This window comes from Ascidia mentula, chromosome 3, assembly GCF_947561715.1.
Source record: "Ascidia mentula chromosome 3, kaAscMent1.1, whole genome shotgun sequence".
In the NCBI taxonomy this organism is placed as follows: Eukaryota; Metazoa; Chordata; class Ascidiacea; order Phlebobranchia; family Ascidiidae; genus Ascidia; species Ascidia mentula.
In genome coordinates this window covers 9,173,326-9,195,257 of record NC_138568.1, presented here as the reverse complement: position 1 = coordinate 9,195,257, position 21,932 = coordinate 9,173,326, and the positions used below count along the sequence as shown (strand labels likewise).

The 21,932-nt window shown below is 39.1% G+C and overlaps 2 protein-coding genes across 2 annotated transcripts; both read left to right on the top strand.

Moving 5' to 3' along the window:
- Window positions 1–550: 550 nt before the first annotated feature.
- Window positions 551–4,538, top strand: LOC145895527 (tyrosine-protein phosphatase Lar-like). The gene is made up of 11 exons (XM_082984332.1): window positions 551–667; window positions 747–855; window positions 1,006–1,076; window positions 1,343–1,524; window positions 1,849–1,924; window positions 2,161–2,231; window positions 2,341–2,445; window positions 2,706–2,834; window positions 3,278–3,426; window positions 4,092–4,227; window positions 4,431–4,538. Exons 1-11 carry the CDS (start codon window positions 574–576, stop codon window positions 4,536–4,538), a joined length of 1,230 nt encoding a protein of 409 aa, XP_082840458.1. The 5' UTR covers window positions 551–573.
- A 619-nt stretch (window positions 4,539–5,157) lies between these two features.
- Window positions 5,158–6,522, top strand: LOC145895525 (tyrosine-protein phosphatase non-receptor type 5-like). The gene is made up of 5 exons (XM_082984331.1): window positions 5,158–5,187; window positions 5,678–5,815; window positions 5,915–6,051; window positions 6,278–6,413; window positions 6,484–6,522. The coding sequence occupies exons 1-5, from the start codon at window positions 5,158–5,160 to the stop codon at window positions 6,520–6,522; spliced, it is 480 nt and encodes a 159-aa protein (XP_082840457.1).
- Window positions 6,523–21,932: the final 15,410 nt, after the last annotated feature.

Genomic DNA, 21,932 nt, shown 5'->3' with positions numbered 1-21,932 from the left:
GTTTTTTACATATGACTGGTTGTTGTCATTAATATTTAAAACTTGTTGTGATCTGTGCAGTTTGTTGGTCCAAGCCTTGCAAAAATGGTGGAGAGTGTTTTGAAGACGGGGAGGAATTTAACTGCACTTGTCCGAAAAACTACAGTGGTCGCTTCTGCGAAATCTGTAAGTTTCAATTTTTTCTGAAATTGTGACAATTTGGTTTGACATTACAAACTAAGGTTTAATCTTGTGCAAGCATAGCGGCAAATGTCAAACCTACAAATTCATGTACCTCGCTACGTAAAAGTTTGGCACACAATAAATGTGTACACATACTTGGCTTTGTCGCATACGTGACAAAGTGTGTGTGAAGTTTGCAGTGGAATGCCGCACTATGCAACAGAAGCAGCGCTTAACACTTGTTATAACATGTTTCTGTGTATGTTTGCCACGCTTACAGTGCTGATAAAACAATGAATTTTGAATATACATACAAATACTACCTTTTTCGCTCTTGCAGATTTAGTGGGAAAATATAGTATTTAATTAAACTCAAAACGAGGTGACAATGGTATAGATATATTTATAGATATGAATATTTGCGACGACGAGTCATGTGTACACGGAACTTGCCAAAACGACACCTGTGAGTGTGCTGAAGATTATACCGGCCAAAATTGCACTGGTAAGTAAAGCCAAAGGTCCTTTGCTTGTTCTAACTAACTGTACGCCATAGTTTCAATTTAAATGTTTTGTCGACGCAGAGAAAGAATCTGAGGAGTTTGCAACCTGGAAAATTATCGTAATAGCAGTCTGCGGAGGTGTTGCGCTAATTGCGATTGTAACGGCTTTACTTGTGTATATACACCGCAGGTATCTCATTGGGTTTTTACTATATTGCAAATATCCAGAATAGTAACCTATAATCAGACACATCTTTGGAAATTAAATATAATTAAGAAAAGGGTCCACTAACATGTAACATAAAAACAGTAATGTTATTGTTCAAAATTCTAAACACAGGAAATCCAAAAATCAGCAACAACCAAAATCACAAGACATTCCTCTTCGTGGAGGAAACCAATACGTACCCAGTAAGAATCGCTTTACTCATAAACAAAGATTTAAAAACATTTTCTTGTAATTAAATAAAAAGGATTAATAAATTGACTGGATTGAAACACAAATCTTCACCTCTAACTTCAGTTCTCGCATAAAACCAGGGAAAACGTAAAAAATTAGCGTATAGACAAGTTTTTGAAATGAGTGCTCTGTGCTGTAGCGTCATGCTTAGTATAAAGCTGTTCGTGTTAAAAGTCCCAGTTTATTACCAAGGCTGAACTGGAATATCATGTTTTAGATCCTAGACACATCCCTGACGGCCATTCCGAAACACAGCAAACTCCAGAGTGGGATAACGACGACGACGACTACGAAACAGATCTCCCTCAACAACAACTGACTATAAACGCAGACAATTTGTTGGAAAAATGCTGCGCAATGCAGCAAAACAACAATGCGGTCTTCGAAGCTCAGTTCAGGGTAAAAAACTATTCTGGTGTCATTTCCACAAGTGAAGTGATGCTTGCAAAATAATTAGAAACATTTTGCTGCAACAATTCTACTAAATAACTATGTGCTACCACTTTTATGGCTATAATCAGCAAACGTAAAATAATGAAACAAAATGTATCTCGCGGGCAGTTATGGCAACAGCTTTTCGGTACAAGTCATTTCGTAAGCCACTCGATGTTTTTGAACGATCCGATGCTGGCTCGTAGTGCAAGGAAATAGAAATGTTTGCCAACATCATAGGGTTATTAGATGGTATTCGATATTTTTAAATAGCGGTGTTTTATGTTTCAGAACCTAAAAGCCGTCGTGGCATCGACAAAAGGAGAAAGACATTACGTGAACGCCTCATATCACCATGGAGAGCTATGTAAGGCAGTTGCGGGCAGATGTGTGTTGTTTTTTAAGAAAATTGGACAAAGTTTATGTTTCAGTATATAAAACTTCTTCCGTATTAAGCTCTTTTAACTCTGACTATGTAAGACAAAAAACACAACAACATTGTGCTGAAACAGTAGTCTTTTTTCTGACATTTTATTTTTTTCTTCAACCCATATAAAACCTTACGAAAAAAACATACCTTACTAAAATATGATATTCGCGCAGGTACCTTCATACGAATTCAGTTGCACACAGACACGAATCCGACCTCGGCTCTTAAATTTGGAGTATATCAGGTAGTGTATGTGCAACCAGAATAATTATGACCAAAAGTCCAAATATTTGACTTAGTCTTTAAAATTTAGTTTCACTATTGCGGTCAGTTACTGTGGTTTCCCGTTACAGGTTTTGTCAATGCAAACACCTCAAGCTCATCAGGCGTCCAAGTTTTGGGAAACCCTTCACAGCGAGGGATGTCCGATATTGGTCTCACTCGGCAATGATGCTCAGGTAATTCAGATGCAGATTCTGATGGTCATACGGTTGTTACACACATGGAAGATTCAAAGTATGCAATGACCAAAAAATATAGTATTAGGCTCGAATGAACCAGTTTGAGGTTTGGTCCGTAAAGTAAGTATGCTCTAGAATGCTAATAAACGTAACCCTAATTTTCAAAAAGTAGATCTTGTTTATAGATAGGATTTGAACGTATCGTCATGCTTAACAGATAACTATTTTGTAATGGAAATACCGCTTGTACTTTATAGTATGTACCTCAAAATGACGCCGCCTGTGTGTACGGAAAGATGAGGGTACAGACAACAGGCCAGGAGCACAAAAAACACTACGTTGTAACCACTTACGAAATAGAAGAGACAGGAACCGCCTACACAACGGTAAGCTAAAAGCAATATAACCATTTTCGATTGTCTGCTGCTTAAATATTTGACTAAATCAAGTAAGAACTTGCCCAGAATTACACCAGTTGTTCACATTGTTACGCTTACGTCAGGTGCTTTACCGAACTTTTCCACGAATTGAGCAAACATTGTTTGTGAGCCATTGGGTCATATGTTATCAGACTTTGACGAAAAAGTATCACCCACAATTTCGTCATCTAGGGGTCAGCGCCTCTGATATCAAGCGTTTTTGCTTTTTTCTGTAAAGAGAAATCTTATGAATGGTTCGTAATAAGATACGGAGGTACCAATGTAAAAGTAATGAACATAACCACTGGCTACATCCAAAGATTCGAATCGTAGCCTTTTTGATGTAATTACGCATTCATTTGTGTTGCGGACTTCGCTTATTTATCTAACAGTGGTACAAATGTTTTCAGAGTTGTAAGCACTTGACGGAATATCGATGGACGGAACCAGGCGACATTAACCAGGTTTTGACCCATCCTGGGTTCCACCGTTTCGTGGCAGACTTACGAAGCACAACGAACAAATCTAGGCCCCCCTGTACAATGTTGGTTCACAGCAAGTGAGTAGAGGTTACAAATTGGGTACAGCATAATCTAGTGCATGTTTGCCCAAGTGTTTGAGACAAACAGAGCTGCGATAACAGCAGAGCGCTAGCGCAATTGCCTCCAGACACACTGTTTGCGACCGGGCATGATTTTGTTGTTTGCCAACACTGAAAGTCAACAATCAAAGAAAAGATACGAAATGGAAAACACCTCGGCTATATACGTAAAATTAACATCATTATGAAACACAAGGATAAAGTTTTTATTACATGTTGTGGTGATGTTTATTAAACTCACGCAGTAGTCGCTACGTACTATAGCATTTAAACGGAGCGGAAAATCACATGCCTTCTTCTGAAATGACATCACTGTACCTGTCGCTAAAACGAACGCACGGTTTACTTTGCTAATAATCAAGTTTCGGTTCTGCTGCATGTAGCTCATTATAGTACTGATGATGAACGCAGTTAGTGTTCGAAACGTCTACTCTAGTCAATATGATTAATATTTGTTTCATGAAAAGCATCAATATGAGCGACGCAACGTTATCACACAAACACTACCACGCCCCCTTTTTATGATCCTGGTACAAATATAACTTCAAAAGTGTATTAAAGCTAATGAGGCTGTGTGGTTGACGGATTACCCCTTACAACATCGTGTTTACTTTGTATTGCAGCGAAGGCATGTCTGAGCACTCCTGTTTCATCGCGTATTTTGCTTTGCTACAACAGCTCAAAGTGTCCAAGACGCTGGAAATTTTTAACACTGTGATGGAGTTCAGAGTTCAGTGCGACATTTTTGTGGAAAAGCTGGTAAAGTTTTCTGGTTATAATCATTGCATAATTATGCCAACCACGCAAGAAGGTTTTCCTAATTTCAAATGTTTTAGTAATTTTTCATAGTAATGAATCAGCATCCGATACTCCATGTGTTCACGGTTTTATCTTTGTGTTGACTTGTTGGCCTGGTCAGGAACATTGTATGATGCAAAAAACATTATCAGCACATTTTGCAGGAGGATTATATTCTTCTCCACAAACTATTGGCAGAGTACCACACCCTTGAAAACAGCGATCAAGTCGACAAACAGTTTATTTTCAAGATAAAGGTGTTGGAAAGGTAAAGGCGCTAATTAAAATCTTACTCAAGTTTATAATTTGATTGATATTATTTGGTTAAGAACAACCGATGGACGGTCAGGTTTCGACACTGAGCTGTTAAAGCTGAGTAAACTTCAAAGTTTGAACATCGTATCCAACTACCAACTCCAAGAAGGTATCCAATATTGTGTGTAATATATGTGATGAGACGTTGCATTTAAAACTTTGCAAAGCTTTCACGCACATTTCAAACCATATGTGCAAAGTGGATCATATTGTATGATAGACGACTTGTAAATTTGTACTAAATTTGTAAGAACATCTGTTACAAAGTCTCTGATGGTCCTAAAGCTAACTGCAGAGTCCGACAGCGTTTCATCGGTCATTTAAATATTCTATTAATATTCAAAACGATATTTTTCGGGGCGTACATTTACATTAAACGACTGTTGTCGATTTTCCGCAGAGAGCAAGTACATACAGTTTCAAGTCGATGGACAAGTGAAAAGTTTCTATGTCAGAGGTTGCGCGTTTCAGAATGTTGCCCAGTTCCCCACAGCGCTGACAACTAGCGCTCCAACATGGGACAATCTCACCGATTTCTGGCAGTTCGTTTTCGTTTATCGAGCGACCAACATCGTCATGCTGACTCAGCTTGTGGAACGTGACACGGTATGATTGCAAAATTATCAAGTAGCAAACGTTGTTTTTCTGTAAATGCGTTAATTAGATCGAGTAAATGGAGCTCTCCATCCACGTATTAACAAGTCGAATCACTATTTGTAATGAAAGCAGAATTAAGATAAACAAAATACCCCAAAATATCAGTTACACTGCAGTGAATGTATTCTTAAACTGTACGCTATATGGATATGAAATTTTAATGATAATCAAGGATGCAAGCTTTGCATTCTGTAAGTGATGGTGATAAACGCTGATGAATACACAAAAAAAAATATATAACTGATTAATTTTTACCTTAATGTAACGTTATACCGCTAAAGCCAAAATGGTTTAGTGAACTTACACAAAACGTAGGAACAGAAATCGGCGATTGAAAACAGACTGAGCTTCTGGCATAAAATACACATACTGTATTCCTTCGACGTTTCGTCTGCCATACGGCCAGGCATAAATCGGCGATTATTGTATCTGTTGTTAGGTGCAATCCATAAAGTATTGGCCTGACGTTGGGAAATTGGGGTTCCATCGCGGTCTCAAAGTGAAACTGGAAAGCGAAACACAGCACTCAGATTACATCGTAAAGAGAGTCTTGTCGGTTTCCAGCGGACGATCACGGGTAACGTTTAACCGATCGATATGTTTTTACACAAGATTGAATAGAAGCAGATTTTACGTCGAGAATATGAGAAGTGAAACATTGCTTGTGTTTTTGCAGGTCAGCGTGACACACTGGCAATATACCGGGTGGCCCTCAAACCTCGCTCCTGATGAGTTCCGCGATCTAAAGGAGCTTATCAGCCAACTGGAGCAAAACTCGCAACCAAACGAAGACACACTTCTTGTCCACTCGGGGTAAGAATAAAAATACAAAAAGTCTGAACTCTGGTGGTGATTAGCTTTAAACCTATTTTGTAGATGCGCACACGCGCGCGGCTTTCGTGCCACAAAATAGCAATATACATTCCGAAAATCTTCTTAATTGAAAACACAAGTTTTCTAATTGCCCAAAATCTGTGCAGTTGTATTATGTAACAGCTACAACAGATGTTGAAACACCCAAACACAATGTATCTTATAGTGTCGACATGAACCGCGCTGGCAACTTCATCAGTCTCCTGACTCTCCTTCATCGCAAGCGGACTGAAGGGATGATCAACGTGATGAGGACTGTTCACAACACGAGGAAGCAAATACCGACGGTGGCCGCGTCCCAAGTGAGTAATACGAAATATATAATGAGGATCAAACGATTTGTAGCCTCAACAACCATATGCCTCTTTACAGGAACAATACTCGTTTCTTTACCACATGATGACAACATGATTGAAATGCAAAAAAAACTTGAATTGGTCGTGGCAGCGAAGTATAAACTTTAACGATGGAAAACTATCGTATTGCTACATGGGATTCGAAACATTTTTACATTTCCCTCATATCAAGTCTCAAGAAATTTTCTGCAAACTGAAAAACTAATTCTTGTCCTGCTCCGTTTCTTTGCCATTTAACCGCAATTTAATTTGGCAATCGTCTATTAATGTTTGCAATTAAACTTGCATTGTACAAACTTTGCATTATTGATTTCTTGTCTTCTTTGCCATGTTACTTTTCTCCATCTTGCTGTTTTTATTTTTATAATTCTAGCATTTTTGTTTTTGAAAGTCATAAAACATCGTAAATCACGAAAAATTTGTAAACAACCAAGAAAATTTCCCGCAGTACAACACGACCTTAACACTCTCTAAATACTGACAGTTTAAAATGTGTTTGCTTGTTTGTGTAGAAGAGCACCCTGTCCACCTGCTTAACAAATGGTACCATAAAATCAACACAAAAACAGAACATAAATCGTCTACAAAATAAGCGAAAGATCAGTAACATTAACTCGAAACAAACACAGACAACTTCAATGTAATTTCCAGTAAAAACACATTGAAGTATGGGAAACTTCAAAGTAATCGTTGGTGTCAAATCAGCACCACAGCTCGTAGGCGTCTAAGTTTTAAGTTGACCGATGCAAAATGAGACTTGCTGTCATTAGTGACTGCCTTTTGCATTTTTTCTTCTTGGCATTTCACACTGAGTAATCGTGAAGGAAGTGGACACGCGGATGTGATTTAAAATAATCCCCTACCTCCATCATGCGGATGTTATATAAAATTATGTTGTAGCTCCACCACACGGATGTTATTAAAAATAGTCCTTTACCTCCATCTCGCGGATGTAACTTAAAAAAAAACTTCACCAAACGGATGTTGGACCCAGAGGAATATTTTAAATAAAATCCGCTTCATAGCGCTACAGGGTTATTTTAAGTAACATCTTCTTGTTGGACCTAGAAGATTATCTTAAATAACATCCGTGTGGTGGAGCTACAGGACTGTTTTAAATATTATTCATGTTATGGTGCTACAGGATTATTTTATACAACATCCGTGTGGTGGAGCTAGAGGACTTATAAATAACACGCGCTTCAAGGGCGCTAGAGGATTATTTAAAATAGTACTCTTCGGTGTTTTCGGCGCCTTGAAACATTTTAAGTAGTTCAATAAATATCGCAACGCGATTTGTAAAAATTATCTCGAGTCCGGTAATTTGGCCATAATTGAAGAAAACTTGCAAATAAACATCACATGCAGACCAACCTTTGTTTCTACGCGGAGGATAACTAAATCCGGGCAGATCAGATTTTGAAAGTTGGGAATCGTGTGAACCGATATTGGATACTGCTTTCGACCTAGGGTACTGGTCTTCGGGACACTGCTGAACAGTCATGGAAAATTCTTCACTCTAACGCCCCCAAAAAGCCGGTTTTAATTTCGAAACTATATTTCTTTGCTTGGCAGAACTTCTAACAATAGGTAGTTCAGTTGTTTCACCGATTTGGTTCCGCAATGGCTGAAATGATGTTTCAAAGATGTTGAGTTGTTTCGTCGGTCTGTCCCAGTATATAATGTGAAGTAATATTGTTATATCTGGCCAACTCATACATTTTATACAACATTAGCATTATAATGAGAGCTGCAGACAGGGTGTATACACGCACTGTTTCGACCTGTAAGGTCTCATCAGTGCAGCTGTTGATGTGGCACTGTGCTAGCTGGTAGACTAGCAGGCACACAGATTTCCACTTTGTGGTACCTTTCGGTCAATCGTCGATATGTTGGGTACCAAACTAGGTACCAATCAAGGTTCGTCTGTGTTGATTGGTACCTAGTTTGGTACCCAACATATCGACGATTGACCGAAAGGTACCACAAAGTGGAAATCTGTGTGCCTGCTAGTCTACCAGCTAGCACAGTGCCACATCAACAGCTGCACTGATGAGACCTTACAGGTCGAAACAGTGCGTGTATACACCCTGTCTGCAGCTCTCATTGATTATTATGGCTCTTTTGCGCATATAATATGATTTGGGTGAAAGCCGAGCCGATAGCGCTATTGGGTCCCAAACAGTTGTTTTGGCCATAGTGCGCTCCACGTGGTTCGTCTGTGTTGATTGGTACCTAGTTTGGTACCCAACATATCGACGATTGACCGAAAGGTACCACAAAGTGGAAATCTGTGTGCCTGCTAGTCTACCAGCTAGCACAGTGCCACATCAACAGCTGCACTGATGAGACCTTACAGGTCGAAACAGTGCGTGTATACACCCTGTCTGCAGCTCTCATTGATTATTATGGCTCTTTTGCGCATATAATTAGCATTATAGTAACCAAATTAAATACTCTGTAGCTGTGTTTCGTGAGACACAGTTACTTTTGTAAAAAAATCGATGATAGCAAAAATAACAAAATGAAAAACGGCACAAAAAAGGCAATGCGATTAAGGAAGCTAATAGGACAAACTTAACGTAAAATGACTACACCGACATTTCGCCTGCAATAGATAGAAATTTCATAAGGGTTCCGGCGCCGTATGTAGGCCCATAATGAACTTTAGACTGAAACTATTTTATCGGTATAAAATCGTTGAAAGATGTTTAACAGTTACAAAAAATTCCAAAAAACATTCCCAGTTAGATTAATAAATTATTTTCCTTTAACATTTACTCGAAAAACAAACTGGACAAAATTATGAACCAAAAACAAACAAGTATAAATCTAAGGGATGTATGTTCAAAAGACTCGTTCAGCTTATATTTACTTAATTTATGCTGAAACCTTTTATGTAATGATTAAAAAACACAGAAAAAAAAATATGTTTGACTACATCCGCGTGGTGGCACAAAAGAGGTGATCGTTAAAACCATTTGTTGGGCAAACAATCCAAACCGAAGTTGCGATCGAAGCAGTTGTAGACAGCGCTGCAACTAAAAGGGTCAGAATTTTTCATGAACTTCTGTATAAAAATGAGACTTGCAGGAATTACTGCATTCTGCATTTTTCAAGCTTTGCATTTCTCACAAACCGAAGCTGAAGGAAGTAAGTACAGAATGTAAAGAATTCTCACCACCAATTTCTTATCTACGTTGCGCTTGTTTAAAATTATCTAACTGATTGTTGCAATTGATTGTCGCATAAAACGGGCAATGTATATTTTAGGTTTTATTGCCTCGTTTGAATACAAATCCGAGGATGACTGGCGAGGCACAAAGTCGATTGCATTTTACAAGTCCGACAATTTGCCACTTACTTTTGATGAAGCAAATGCATTTTGTGGAAATTACCTTGAATCCGGTGGCACTCAGCCCGGGGGAACTTTAGTCATAATTGAAGAAAACTTGCAACCAAACATCACAGAACAACTGAAATTATGCGCGGATGAAGTGGATGGATCTTTAGGAGACAAAGCAGGATACTGGTCTGGTGCACAGGGAAGTCAGTGGTATTGGCTATGGATTGATGGAAGGGGGACGCTACCTGATAATGGAGGATCGGGGTTTGAAAATTGGACATCAAAAGAGCCAAAGTGCTACACTGGGAACGACATGGGATGTGGCCTTCGTGTCAGTGCCCAAAAGGCAACGTTGGGCGAATGGTTTTCCAAGGGAAAAAATATAACCGAAGGATGGGGTTCGTACATTTGTCAGATGGGTAAGTAAGGTTTTTATTTGGATGTTAAGCAATTGCCACCATTCTTTTTATACTCTGCAGACCCGTGCGTTCCGTCGTGCAATGAAAATGAATACTGCGTCGCCTTTAATAAGACAAAAAGCTGTCAAAGTAAAGGTACTGCAGCTGAGTATATGATTACGGTCAGCACATTCAAAGGCCGGAAAGTTTTTCATTTATTTACTAAAAATTTTTAAAGCCCGAAAAATACTAAAGTCTGATTATTATTTCATGACAAATGATTTTGCAGAAATCTGCAATCTACATTAGAATGCTCCACCCATATCTTCTTTAAATGTTATAACGGATGCTTAATTGTATACTGATGGTCTTAGCGTGTGCATTAATGGTTTCTTGCATCTCCGACACATTATTTTGATTTTCACAGACCCCTGCATGCGTTCAGTTTGTAAAAATGGAGCTAATTGCAGTTCAACAAATTGTGGGTTTACATGTTCTTGCGCGGATGGGTTCGTTGGAAAACACTGTGAAACTGGTGGGCTTGCATTAATTTGTTTGAGGAATTATGCATCGTATACATTCTGCACATTTTAGATATTTGCAAGCCAAATCCATGTGAAAATAACGGAACATGTGTGGTAAATGGCTTTAACTATACATGTTCCTGTGAAAACGGGTACAAAGGAGATTATTGCGAAATAGGTATGATTTCATTTATATTGTGCAGTATGCATTGTGGTTCGACAAATATTATCTTCAAGGTCCTTGCTCTGATAAACCGTGTGGCGATAATGGGGATTGCGAGGCAATCGGTCCAAATTACGTCTGCAACTGCGACATGGAGTACGCAGGAGAAAACTGCACAATAGGTAACTTTTTTTCCTTTTCGCAGTGGTTACCAACCTATGTAGTCTTGGATCTCTGGTATAAAAAACATCAAGTCTGTAGACCCCCTCGTAAAATTTACCTGACGGACTTTGTGACAAACTGAGTAGAATTCGTAAATGAACAAAGAAACGGCGATGCAATAAAGGCTACGTAAATTTGAATAAAAAGGCTGCTCTTGATTATTTACGGAACGCTTGATACGATTCGCAATATTTTGGTGTCGCGAACCCCAGGTTGGGAAACACGGGTGTAAAATGTTACGATGTACATATCTTGCATTAGCGCCTTGCATCGACAAGCCGTGCCAAAATGGTGGCGTCTGTAGAGCAAACGAAACTGACTACATATGCAACTGCACGGATGGGTTCGCTGGAAAAAACTGCTCATTAGGTACAAAGCTGGCAATACAAAAAAAAACACGATGTGACTGACTTTGCTGTTTGTTATGCAGAACCATGTGCACCTGACCCATGCAAAAACGGCGGCATCTGTTTGGTAGCAGGAATCACTTTTGATTGCAAGTGCATGGAAGGTTTTAAAGGAGATACGTGCGAACGCGGTAACAAGTCTAATTTAGCATTGATGCTGATTTCTCGTAACGCATTGACAACTGGGTTGTTTGGTTTCGGCCCAGTGTCGCTCAAATACTTACTTGTATAAACCTGCAATGATTTTCTGTGCAGAGCTTTGCGACGGTGAATACTGCCTGAATGGTGGATCGTGTTACATCCAGAACGGCACACACCATTGTGAGTGCCGAGATGATTATTTTGGTGACGCTTGCGGACTGGGTAAACCCCATTTTTTTAAATTAACTTTTAAATAGACACCGTAAAATCGTCTTGTTTCCAGAGTTCTGTGACGATGCGAATTGTAACAACGGCACGTGTTATCGATACAACGGCAAAGAAACGTTTTGTTTGTGCGGGAATGGTTTCGCTGGAAAAAATTGTGAGCTGAGTAAGTGGTTTCGCAAATGGTTTTATTATTTGAGGATGCAGTTGTTGCAACAAAACTAAGGCGTCTAACTTCTATGCAGAGCATTGTTACCACGGCGTGTGTGAAAACAACGGCACCTGCGTATTTGACGGTGAGGCATTTACCTGCGATTGTTCGGGAGGATTCACCGGAGATCGATGTGAAGGCAGTAAGTGACCAAAAGGATATATTTTTTTAGGCATGTATGTAATTATATGCATACCTATGTTGAAACAGAGCTAGCAGCGTCGACACGTTTTAAAAAAGATTGATTAAGATCGATTAAAGATTTTTCTACAATGTTGGAAAAGAAAAATTGGCGATAATTTTAAACATTCAACTCATATTTTTTAAATGATCGTTAATTTCATAAAATGTTTGCATCAACTCTTTAGCAGTTTTCTGTTAACCCCAATTCGCAGAAATCTGTGAAGGTGGAACTTGCCTCAACGATGCAACATGCGTGCCAACTGACGGTTCGTTTGTATGTGAATGTCGACCAGGATATGTTGGTAGTAGCTGTCAAAATGGTTAGTAAACAACAAAAATTAATTCTTTGTTTGTGACGCAACGTTGTCATCAGGATGTTTAAGTTTTTATTTTCAAAATTTTCATGTGCAGAAAATTGTTTCGTCACTGGTTGCCAAAACAATGGCACCTGTGTTCCAGGAAGTGACGGTGCGTATGTGTGTGATTGCATTAAAGGATATTTCGGGGAAAGTTGTGAAAACAGTAAGTACGGGTCACCGGTGATTATCAAAGTTAACACGTGTTTAAAATTTTAAATAACCGTTAGAGGGTTGACAAGGTACATTGTGGGCGAAAATTAAATTGTATTACGATTGTATGACAGAAGAAGTCCCTGACGAATCTGGTTTGGATTGGTGGATTTGGTTGATCATTGGTATTGGAGCCTTTCTGGTCCTGTGTATAATCACTATAACGACCGTTTTACTGTACAGAAGAAGGTAAGATAGTTGCGAAATTGTGGATCCAAATGAACTCAAATTTATAGAAAATAATTTTGTGTAAATTTTTGCCTGTATAGGTGTTGTTGCCAAAAGGAAAAGAATATTGATAGAAAACCATCTATGGTTCCATTGAAACGTAAGTTTGCTTCAGATTTGTTATGGTCCACATGGCCTACAATAGTGTTGTAATGCAAAGACAACAACAGAAACATCTGATAGATTTACGGAAATTACCTAGAAAATATTGTATAGTGGACTTTTAAAATTTTGAATCGATTGTTGGCAGCACATAAAATACAACAATTAATACCCAAAGCAGATGTATTATGCATATGGTTGATGTTACTATTAACATGTTGTGTTGTAAAACAAGGTGTATCCAACGTGTACGAAGAAGTATCAGAAAATGAATCGTATGGGATTCGGTTGCCAGAAATCCTTGCAAGGTACTGTAGTTCCTTTTAAAGTGTTTGTTGTTTGCCATTATATGAGACACGGGTTTTTAATTAGCCACTTGCCATATACGAAGGTACTGGATTTAATTGCCTCGATATGGCTCTTTTCAGGGTTTTGACCATTATGTTTGCACTCTTTGTAATTGAATGCCGTATTTTTGTTTGGGATTCGGGGCAAAAAATATGAAGCAAATCAGTACAACAGAGAGTCATTTGATTATTAGACGTATACTGTTAACGATGGTAATTAACGTCTGCATTCCAGATACAAGGAATTGGCAAAGGATGACTTTTCGAAGCTTCGAAAACAATTCCAACAAGTAAGCATATGTTTGGTATTTCAATATAAATGCGGAATAGTCTGCATACGTTGAGGTTTATACTGGTGTCGTACAAATTGGGACAATGACAAAATGAAACCTGCATTTGCAAGAGCCGCAGTGGCAACTTTTTCTAACCGTTGTGGCACGCAGGTCGTGTAATGTTTAACGCAAAACATACCGCGATAAAATTGTTGACTTGAGCCCCCACATTGCCGCCAGTCAACGCAAACATGGCATTAGACCTACAAAGCAAACTTTCAGCGTTGCACCGGCCGCGAACCAGCCGGGTGCGGCACATCATAAATGTTTTAGGCTGTAAAACAATGCTGACCTTGTATTCGATTTACAACAAAACCACAGCGTAAACATGCGGAGCAGTAGCGATCTTGGAAAGACCCTTTTACCATGAATTCGCAGAACCGTCGACACATTGTACATAACAACAGTGGACACAAAGTGTGTGTCAGACTTAATTCAACTTAATTAAATCCCTCGAATTTTACCTGGCTTTTAGCGTGGGTATTTTCCACATTCTTTAAACATACAAAGTTGACCACTTCTATCCGGCATTTATTAATGTATCTATGACGTAACGACGATCCATCATGTCGCTCAAATGAATAAATCTTATAATTGAAGTTAGCAGCACATGGATATTTCTATCTGTTTCGAGCTCATTATATATTCTCAGATAAACGATTAAGTAACATTTAGAAAAGTCTGAAAAAAAGTTTACATGCCAGTGCAAGCACTTTTAAACAATCTAATTAAGATAGACATGAACATTATTTTGATTGCCACAGGCAAACTCAAACGAAAATACATACATAACAGATTTTGTTATTTAGATATGCATTATTTTCAATCTAGTTACCTATGATGGAAAGCAGTATCCGGAAATTCTGTATCATGACAGTTCAGTTCCATAGCTCTTGTACTTGGTCGTAGATAAAAATACTAAATACACACTTCACCGTACAAAGGGGGTTCTATTAACATTGGGACGTTTACCTTACTTTGAAAGTGTTTGAAAACAAGGCAAATATCTAAAGCACACAGGACATAAGAGCCTTATCTTGTGAACATTGCCGGTCCGCTTTTCTTTTCGTATAACAACATAATCTACAAACATTTAAAACATATTCCTTGTTTCCGTGACCACATGTGCACAATATGGTGGAAGTGGGTGCATGTTTCTCAGGTTCCAATGCAATCAGAAGCAAAACATCATCAATAAGTTTTTATTTGTACAGGAACTGAACCCAGCAAGCCTGCAGCTCCAATCGCCAACCACAACAGCGGAACAGCGAGAAAACAAAAGAAAGAATAGAACTGGCACTGTTTTGCCATGTACGTGTTGCCAGCTGAAAGCTTGTACATTCACCTACGATAATGAAACTTAAAGTGTATTTAAATTTTATTCTGCGCACGAATCCAGTTCAGAGTTTATACCTGACAACTGGGACGAACGCTTTGACCACTGTTGCCAGTCGCGCCGCCCAATCATTTTTTAAAATATTTTTGCAGATGACGTCAATAGAATAACACTGTCTTCCCATGGATCCAACTACATCAACGCAAGTTTCATCGTCGTGAGTTTGCTTGTTTCACTTTCTCTATAACGACAGTTTGCACGATTATTCATGCTGGCTGGTCAGACTCGACATTTTTCAAAATTTGTTCGATATTTTAGTGCTGGATTCTAACAGTGCAGTATTCTAAAAGTAAGTTTTGTCAGGGATTCGACTCCAAACAAAAGTTCATAGCAACTCAAGCGCCCCTTCCCAACACAGTTGGTGATTTTTGGACGATGATTTGGGAACAGAAGGTTAAGGTTGTGGTTATGCTGAACAACATAATTGAAAATAAACAAGTAAGATCCATATCACACACATTACTACTTTTGACGAAGGTATCATCAGCAACGAAATGTCTAGCTTGATCTTTACGCCCACTGCGAAACTAGGGGAATGCAGCTTGACAATAAACTTTTATGCTTTAAACCACCTCGCATACAATACTGACGATGTATTTGACATTGCCCCATAAATCAAGTGCACAGGTAAATCTCGGGAAAACCCTAGCATTTGTCATTAACATTATATGGGACACATTGGAAGTTTATTTACTAATACTTTAAATGAAGTAAAAAATTGGGAAATTATTAAAGACGGCTATGATCGCCACAATAAGCTGGCGTAAAGTACCTTGCACTTACGATTACTTGCATTTTCCTGTAGTTTGGTTCTCGTTATTTTTCTAAGGAAAACCGGGAAAATGAGATGGGTTGATAGGTCTATTTTCAAAAAGTCACAGCCCAAAATATGGCAAGCAATATATGGAGCCCTAAAACACGAAATCATTCTTTTTACAGCCTGCGAGTGACAAGTATTGGCCGAAGGTCAGCTATTCTTCGAAATATGGAGAAGTGAACGTCAGAAATGTGGAGGAAAAACAGATGTCGGGTTACGTGATAAGAAAACTTCAGATCTGTCTTCAAACGGATGTCATGTATAAAACGGTATGCGATGACGAAAACATGTTTGATAAAATTGTTGCAGATAAGTTTGGTTTGTGCCAATTATGGGAACAAACTGTATTTTGCATAATGGCACCCAAAGGTATAGCTGCCTGTGGGCTATTACTATTATCGTGATCAGTTTGGGCATCTTGCAATACCTTTAGGTGACAACTGTGATGAGCGATACAGCAGCTATGTCGTCACAACACATGTGTGGTGTTCGCATTAGCGGTCGATTCTTTGATTCGATATTGCGTTTTTATTTCACGATACGTTGTGCACAGGTCACGAAGGAAGTAACGCATCTTCAACTGCTGGATTGGCGAAAAGGAAGCGTGCCTCCAACCACCACTGGTATCGTCCGTTTGCATGGTCGTATGCAACGGAAACAAGGCAAAGCTCAAATAGATTCTCCCATCGTTGTGCACTGCAGGTAAATAACCGACACAATGACTTCTTAAGATCAATACTTTTTAAAGAAAGTTTTAGAGGCAGAAATTTCTTGAAGCAAACATGCCTTCAACCGGCAACCATTTTACCTGACAAGACTCTTAAAATGGCGGAATGTCACAAACCCTACGAAGTTAAATTTTTGCAAGTCAAATTTACACAAAACCTGGTGGAGGAAAAACCTGCGATTTTGAAGTGGAATTTGTGTCAACAATAGTGCTGTTAAACACGCAATTACGGCATGGAGATGATCACCTTAATATAGTGCACTGCGCATACCGTTTCACATGGTCGCGTGCAAATAACGTCATTAATAATGTTGGCTTGCGTTTGTCTGTAACAAGGCCCATTAGCGCTAATGTGTATGCCGGGGTTTGCCTAATAAACGCATCGGTTTGATAAGCCGTGAGCTTTAACGCGACACGGAAGTAACACAAATATTAGCTTGGAGCGCGTTTGCCTCTCTGAGTAACCATCCGGTCACTGAGCAACCGCTGTGAAGTCCTAAAACTTGGCAGCCATCACATTGCGGGATCTCTTCAAGGAAATTTAGACCACACGGGGATTTTCAATGAAAAATCCAGTTTGTGACATTACACACAACTTGAGTTATAACTTATATGGCCACGATCAATCGATATATAGGCAAAAATCGCTCGTATAAGGGCTATTTGATACAGGATACAAAATTTCACAGGATACAAAATAACGTGCAAAAGTCCTATGTTTAAGATATTGTTATACTTATATCTGTCAGACCAACATTTTGCTGCAAATAATGCCACACCCGGTATGACGCAAACCTCTTGAGGGTGATGCACCCACATTTTAAAAAAGTGCAGATTTTCAAACGCAAATAAACTTACCGGTAATCGTTTGCATTTTAGCACTGGTGCAGGTCGCACTGGAATGTTCATCGCTTACGACTACTTGCTGCAGGAAATGAATGAGAAGCAAATCATCAACTGCTTCGAGTGCACACGGCAGCTGCGCTCACAGCGCATGGGAATGATTGAGACGGAGGTAGGAATGACATGTGTTGCGCGGCACGAGGCACATCAATATGTGACACACGATTTATTGTCATTCACTTTCTGTGGCAACACAAAATCGATTCCAAAAAAATATGTGTGGATGCTATTTACATTAACATACATAAATTCACCTTGTTTTTGGATACAATGTAGATGGGTACGGATATTGACATCATCAAATGTCCAATGCCGGCCCAAAGCACTTTGTCAATGCTTTGCCTACTTAATCAACCGCTGGAGGGTAAATAGTATCATAAAAACTGAGAACAAATACAAAAGGAGCAAGGTATGGCAGTTCGAGCTCCCGTGCCCTATCTGTTTGAATGGTTAAGTGACCTGCAAACAATACAAAGGAGACATACGCCCGTATTTGTTTGAACGCGACCTATTTTAGAGTAGATTATTTTAACCAAAACGTATCGCCGCCCGACTTAATAAAAATTACTCAAATTTTGGTAATGGAATAAACAAGATCCAATGTTTTTTTTGCGGACTTCTTTTTCCCCTAAAAACCATAGCGCTTTTATGGATGTTTACCAGACACGTGTCAGCGTGAATAGATCTAGTATATGGTGGAATTGTTTCAAATCGCTGTAACCAGCACGCTTGACCGGTACATTGCATCTGAATTGTGTACAGAGACCTAATCAAATAACCGCCAAGCTTTTTCCCCCGCTTCCACAATCCAAATCCCTTTGCAAAAGTCTTGCCCTCCGCCACCAAAATATACCAAAATCGTTTCAGCCTTGCATTTTTTTACCTTTTAATTTCCTGCTATGAGCAAGTCTCGACAATAAACAGACCCGACATTTAAGAGCAATAACAAAACTGTCAAGTAAACACTCGTAAACACTCGTAACACACAAAGTGCAAGGTATAACGGCTTGCAAATATCGTTTGTGTGACTCTCGAAACTAAAGGGCAATACCAATGAAACGTGATGTATGTGGCTTTTATTTGTACAGGAAGAATATATTATTTTGCACAAGTTGCTTGCGGAAGCTCAGGCATACGGTGACACTGATATGGATGTCAAAGACTTGGAGAAAAGGCACAAACGAATGAGCAGGTAACTTCAATCCGGAACACCCTAATCGCTGCACGACAAACATATCAAGGGCCACAATGAATAAATTAGACTTCAAATATTATACTATATAACGGGACCATATTAGGAGATAAACTACGACATAGCATAGCCGGACAACCATACAAAACCATGCAATTGAGATTGAAAAGACTGGCCCATACTATTGCTAACATTGTCATGTTTCATGTACAAAAAACGTTTCGGCAAGAAATTATGCCATCATCAGTTTGAATGACGCGGTTGGTGTAGCTCCATCATTATACGGAGCTAACCTGACTGACGTCATTTAAGCAGTTGATTTTTTGAAGAATGCAAAGTTATGAAATTACGAGAACGAACGTTATTCAAGTTGCGTAAATTTACTTTTCCACAATGCAGGAAACTGAGCTACCGGAACAGAGAAACAGAATACGAAATTGAGTTCAACAAGCTGGACGCGATAAAGCCCCTTTTCTCCACACAAAAAGTTGCAAGACTGGGTATCAATGCTAACAAGAATCTGTCAGCAAAGGTTTTGCCGTGTAAGTCGTCACAAACTAGTATACGCCACGCTTCAGCTTTAAAATCTACTATTCTTGCAAGTTATGTAGATTAATCATCCTTTTGGCCTGTCACCGTCTAAATTCACGAGAACAAACACTCCAGCGTGAGCAAACACGCAAAGGGGGTGGTGTCAATTATTTTTGGCGCTACAAAACCCCGGTGTGTCAAATTCGTTTTCCTTTTGGAATGCCCCAGTAGCAGCATCGCGCATTCCCCTGCTGTTGTTTGCAACATTGCCCATAAAACGTCAAACTTTTATTTTAAAGCAATGTGCAGTTGAAGTTAACATATAGAAAGTTTAAATACCGCTTTGCACATTTTCTGTTTGCATAGATTAAGATGCTTGTTGCAAATGCTCTTAGTCATAAATTATGTTGCATAACAATACAAATTTGTGTTTTTCCACGTTGGGTTGTTCCGTATCCGTTTTGATTGCCGCTTCACATCAATTTGTGCTAGTGATATGTTTTCTAAATACCACATTTACAGACGATCATTCAAGGCTCATCCTTCCATCTATGCAAAGAGAATCAAACTCTTTTTACTACAACGCATCAGTTTTTAACGTAAGGCAGAACTAAAACCCAAAAGGTTGAAATAATCTCATCAATTTGCGTTGTTGAAGATTGCTTGTTTCAACGGTGACACGATCGCAGCTCAAGGTCCAACTTACGACACGCAAGTGGATTTTTGGCACGCCGTGTGGCATAGCAATGTCAGAACCATCATAATGTTAGGCAAACCCGGTGACGTCAAGAAGGTAACCAATAAATAGCTTTAATCAATTACATCACGAATATAAAATTTTTCCTCTCCAGAGCACCATCTACTGGTCAAAAAACGTAGGGCAGCCAACCACTTTTGGAGATGTGTCAGTGACTCTACGCAAAGAGACGGGAATTAACATCGTCCAACGCAACTTCGCACTAAACCGTTACAGCGAACGGGTAACTCAGTTTGTATAAGATAGGTGTACGTCCACAACACATTTTAATATGGCAAAATGCGCGACATTTGTCTCAAATAAACTAGTGTTTAGCTGTTCTACTTACAGTCGGCATCAGAAGGTTTTTGTTTTAGTTGAGTTTTTTTAAGCGAAGGAAAAATAACTAAGACACATAGCGCCGTTTTTCGTTACGGAGACAACGACCAACAGCAATAAGAAAACACAAGTTTCTTCATGCGAAAAAAGTCACATGATGTTGTCATGTGACTAAAAGGCTGAGTCAGAAACTGCACGCACGGGTAGGCGGTTAATAAGTTCTGCTTCTCACATAAACCGAGAGTAAATTTAGCGAGTTGTATTTACCCTAACGCGTATGTCAAGCTTAAAGGCCACTGCGCAAATATTCGCTACGTGCAGAAATATGTGTGTGATGGTTTTGACTGGGGATATGCGTATGCAGCGGGGTTCGAGGTTAGGGATTATGCAAACACCTATGACAACTGGTGGTGATTCCATCATCCTACACGAAGTTTATTTGTTGTGGGTATGTTATATATACGTGGATGTGCAATATGTTGGTTGAATTAACTGAATCCCAAAAGTGACACTGCATGCACAAGAAGTCTTTTCATTTTCATGAAACCGTTAGAGTGTGACGTAATTGCATGTAAAAAGAAATAAAAACATATTATCAACAACTAGATTACGTAAAAAACAAGCCTGTGCACGTGGTTTTGTTGGTAAACAAGTTAGGAGAGTTGGCTAGAAACAAACGTAGACTTAATACGTACTCTTTTCAGCACGATTTGCTTCACCTGCAACTGGAGGAATGGTCTGATCGCGTGGACAATAACAACTCTGTACTTGATCTCATCCACTACTTGCAAAGAGACGCACAACTCAGTAAAGGGGCGGTGCTAATACATTGCACGTGAGGAATTACTAGGATTTATTTACAGCTAATATTTTGTAGTCTTTTTGTCAAAGGAGTTTTTGTGCAAAAACATTTACCCATTCAGTTAGATTCCAATAGTCTTATTCAATTTTTAATTACTTGTTCTACCTGTTAGACCTACTTCACGTGTTCCACCTATTTTATATTCTATAAAAACCAATCCAATAACAAATATGCAGCAGAAGTTTTGCTGCCCATTTGCCTAAGTGAGCAGCATTTTCCTATTATACTTTTAGTGGCTACTTTACTCAGGTCCAAGCCAAATCACCGCCATGATCACAAACGAATTGAGCAACAAGTTTATTGGATACGTCGTAAATTTGTGACGACATCCTGCTTGTATTTATAGTGATGGTGCAGGAAGAACTGGAACATTCATCAGCATATTCGAGCTGATGAACAGAGCAAAACTGGAGGGAAAAATCGATGTTTTTAGGACAGTAAAGGACCTCAGAGACATCAGACCAGGAATGGTTGCAACTGTGGTAAGTTGTGTTCATTTCGCTTAATCTTTCGCATGAGCGAAAGTAACGACCCCTGTGTGTTTTCAGAGTCAATACCGCTTCT

Bases quoted from the DNA above. Each gene is read 5' to 3' on its own strand.
- LOC145895527 (XM_082984332.1), top strand. From the start codon at position 574: ATGAATATTTGCGACGACGAGTCATGTGTACACGGAACTTGCCAAAAC. The intron at 2,446-2,705 runs GTAATTCAGATG...TGTACTTTATAG, and splicing joins CACTCGGCAATGATGCTCAG to TATGTACCTCAAAATGACGC. The intron at 4,228-4,430 runs GTAAAGTTTTCT...CACATTTTGCAG, and splicing joins ACATTTTTGTGGAAAAGCTG to GAGGATTATATTCTTCTCCA.
- LOC145895525 (XM_082984331.1), top strand. From the start codon at position 5,158: ATGCTGACTCAGCTTGTGGAACGTGACACG. The intron at 5,188-5,677 runs GTATGATTGCAA...ATCTGTTGTTAG, and splicing joins AGCTTGTGGAACGTGACACG to GTGCAATCCATAAAGTATTG. The intron at 6,052-6,277 runs GTAAGAATAAAA...TGTATCTTATAG, and splicing joins ACACTTCTTGTCCACTCGGG to TGTCGACATGAACCGCGCTG.